This window comes from Corticium candelabrum, chromosome 14 (assembly GCF_963422355.1).
Source record: "Corticium candelabrum chromosome 14, ooCorCand1.1, whole genome shotgun sequence".
NCBI lineage: Eukaryota > Metazoa > Porifera > Homoscleromorpha > Homosclerophorida > Plakinidae > Corticium > Corticium candelabrum.
The window spans coordinates 4,529,765-4,532,680 of record NC_085098.1 but is presented as its reverse complement, the minus strand read 5'-3'; the positions used below and the strand labels follow the sequence as shown (position 1 = coordinate 4,532,680).

At 41.6% G+C, this 2,916-nt stretch overlaps 1 protein-coding gene across 1 annotated transcript in view; it reads left to right on the top strand.

Annotated features, from left to right (window-relative positions):
- Positions 1-2,916, top strand: part of LOC134190320 (uncharacterized) — a 13,088-nt gene continuing 10,172 nt past the window's right edge. Inside the window, exons 1-5 of the mRNA XM_062658773.1 lie at positions 1-216; positions 275-461; positions 640-782; positions 946-1,144; positions 1,227-1,804. Coding sequence (XP_062514757.1) covers positions 1-216; positions 275-461; positions 640-782; positions 946-1,144; positions 1,227-1,804 — 1,323 coding nt within the window. The remainder of the gene's footprint in view (positions 217-274; positions 462-639; positions 783-945; positions 1,145-1,226; positions 1,805-2,916) is intronic.

Here is a 2,916-nt window from a genome sequence, read left to right as displayed (position 1 = left end):
ATGTTGTTATACGTATTAATCGCACTTTTTGTAATTCAGAAAAGTATTCTGCAAGATAATCTCGACTTGGCAAAAACGTTAGTCAAAGAAACGAGTGATATCAATGAAAGAGATGATGATGGCTGTACTGCTCTGCATACAGCAGCAAGATATTCTAGTTCTGATGCTGTAAAGCTTCTTCTTCAGCATGGTGCTACTAGTAAAGTGTTTGACAAGGTTAAAGAGTCAAATAACTGTCTAGGATGTCTATTCTATATGTATCTTGACATTTTAGAAAGGTGTTGCTCCTGTTCATGTTGCTGCAAGAAAGGGAAATTTGCCTGCGGTACAAGCTTTAGTGTCTCATGATCGCTCTAATGCTGAGTTGAAAGATCAAACAGAAAACGAAGCTACTCCATTGCATCATGCAGCAGAGGAGAACCGCACACACGTGATAGAGTTTCTAAACTCACAATATCACGGTAATATATATCGTCAGCATCTGGGCTGTTGTACATTGATATTTGAGCTGTATGCGTTGATCGTGGGCTATATAGAGTGTCCGTGCGTGCGTGCGTGCGTGCGTGCGCACGCGCGTGTGTTTGTGTGCGCGCTTGCTGTTGCTCATAGCTAATGACTGTTTTCCTAATAATATTACAGCTAACATCAATGCAACCAACAGAATAGGAGAGGCTGCTGTATTTGTTGCTGCTGCTCGTGATAACCCAGAAATGATTACAGCAGCTGTGAAAATGGGGGCTGATTTGACTCTCAGAAGCGATCTTGATGAATCTGCAATGGACGTGAGTTGTAATGACACGCACGCCGCACGCACACAGACACACACACACACACAAACACACACACACACACACAAACACACACACACACACACACACACACAGACAAGCATACGCATACACACCGTGCATTTCTATTTCTATTTAATACTGGTGTATATTATAGGTAGCAGCGACAGAAGATTCTATTTCTTGTATTGTTAGTATTGCACAGAAAGCTCCTCAAACAGTTACAGCCGTAAACGATGATGGCGACCCAGCACTGAGCCATTGCTATACGGGGGAAAGCGTCGACATTTTAGTCAATCTAGGAGCAGATCCTTGTCACAAGAATGAAACGAGACGTACACCTCTTCATGCAGCTGGTAACATTACAGAAGCACTTGCATTAACATAAAACTGCATGCATTTTTATATCATGCATATAACAGTTGTTGCGTCTAATAGCTACTGACCCAGATAGACAGGAAGCAGCACGCAAGCTTGTTTCAAGAGGTGCAGAAGTTGATGCCAAAGACGATGCAGGAATGACACCACTACATGTGGCAGCTTCAATGGATAACACACAAGGAGTTGACTTACTCATTGAGGAAGCAGGGGCAAATATGAATGTAGACAGAATGGCGTCCAAAGGAAAGTTTGACGACTTGCTGAATCATATGGGAAACCAAGTCGACGCTTGTCTTGCCAAGGCGTTGCCGCAGAAGTTTCGTGATATCGTCGAATGTTTGCGAGGGAAGGCACACGTTATCGCTAAAGATTCTATAGGTAGTGCAGTCCAGGCAGACGACATCAACAAATTTCGAGATCTGCTGAAAAAAACCACGAAGAAGCTGACGAAGCTGGCCAAAGCACCTAAACGAACTCCTGATAGCACATTGCTCGACAGCCTGCAAACAAGTTGGAAGGACATGAAGGATTTGCATTTCCGCATGAAAAACCAAGATGACTCCTCTTTCACTGTCGCACACATGTTTTCAAATTCAGGTGCGAGGAAGTTTTGGTGTGATTCATTTGGAGACAAGGTATGTATATTATACATAGAATAAATATTGTAACGTATACGACATAGTGCACCGGCGTAACGGGGTGTGGAAAATTGGGGCTTCAAATGTTCGAGAAGATCACGCCCTATGGGGAATGCATGGACACGCTACTGCAGTACATTTTGTAGGTACGTTTCTGTTTCACATACACTAGATCTGGGAACATTAATACTCAAAGATCAAGATTATATCTAGCTTTAAGAAAAGAGAATGTATACGTCGCAAACACAATTAAATCGTTGTTTACAGAGTCTTAATTTAAACACTAGCCTGCGGCAATTTCGACTCTACTACACTTTCGCAACAACCCAGTGGCGTGTGTAGTCAGGCAATTGCCTCTTAACTTCCTTCTATATATGGAGTAGCTTTAAATTTTGGTTGTCATGACTATATAGTTTTTACCTAGACAGATCTCCGTTTTCCTGTTTGAACACTTGAAAACGAAAGCGGTATGTGTAGAAGCTGGTTGATATCAAATGCACATGTATCAGACCGCTTGTGCGCGTTAGAGGTGTGGATAGAAAAGGGACCTACTGTCTATTCCCCGTAAGTGTGAACTCGGAGGTGAGTAATGAAGTAGAGGTCACACCAGGTGTGCTCATTAGAGCACTAACAGCTGCTCCAGTTGGACCATGTTACACTAATTATCCTAAATGGTTCCAGTTGCTGATCCGTTGGTGTTACAAGATAATTGGATAATAACCATTGCTCCACCCGTTTGGCTTTGATGTGCACAAGTAATATTTCTCTGTTTCGTTTGTAGGAAGGGCTTAGATAATTTGATAAACAGAAATGCCAGACCTAGCGGTTTCTAACGATACCGAGATCATCTCGAAATTCCAAAAAAAAAGCGGAGATATTGATGATTTTCAAAATTTACACTTATGGGAACAGACAGTAAAATAAATTGCAGTCTCATTACAAGACTTGTGGATCAAATTACACAAGCTACTGTACGCAATTAAGGAATATTGACAAGACAACTCCACTTTCTGTATGGTATTCGCTTTGGAAGTACATGCTACTCAATTTTTCAGAATGAGAGACTGCAAATTATTGATACAAAAACCGACTAATCAATAACAAACTAA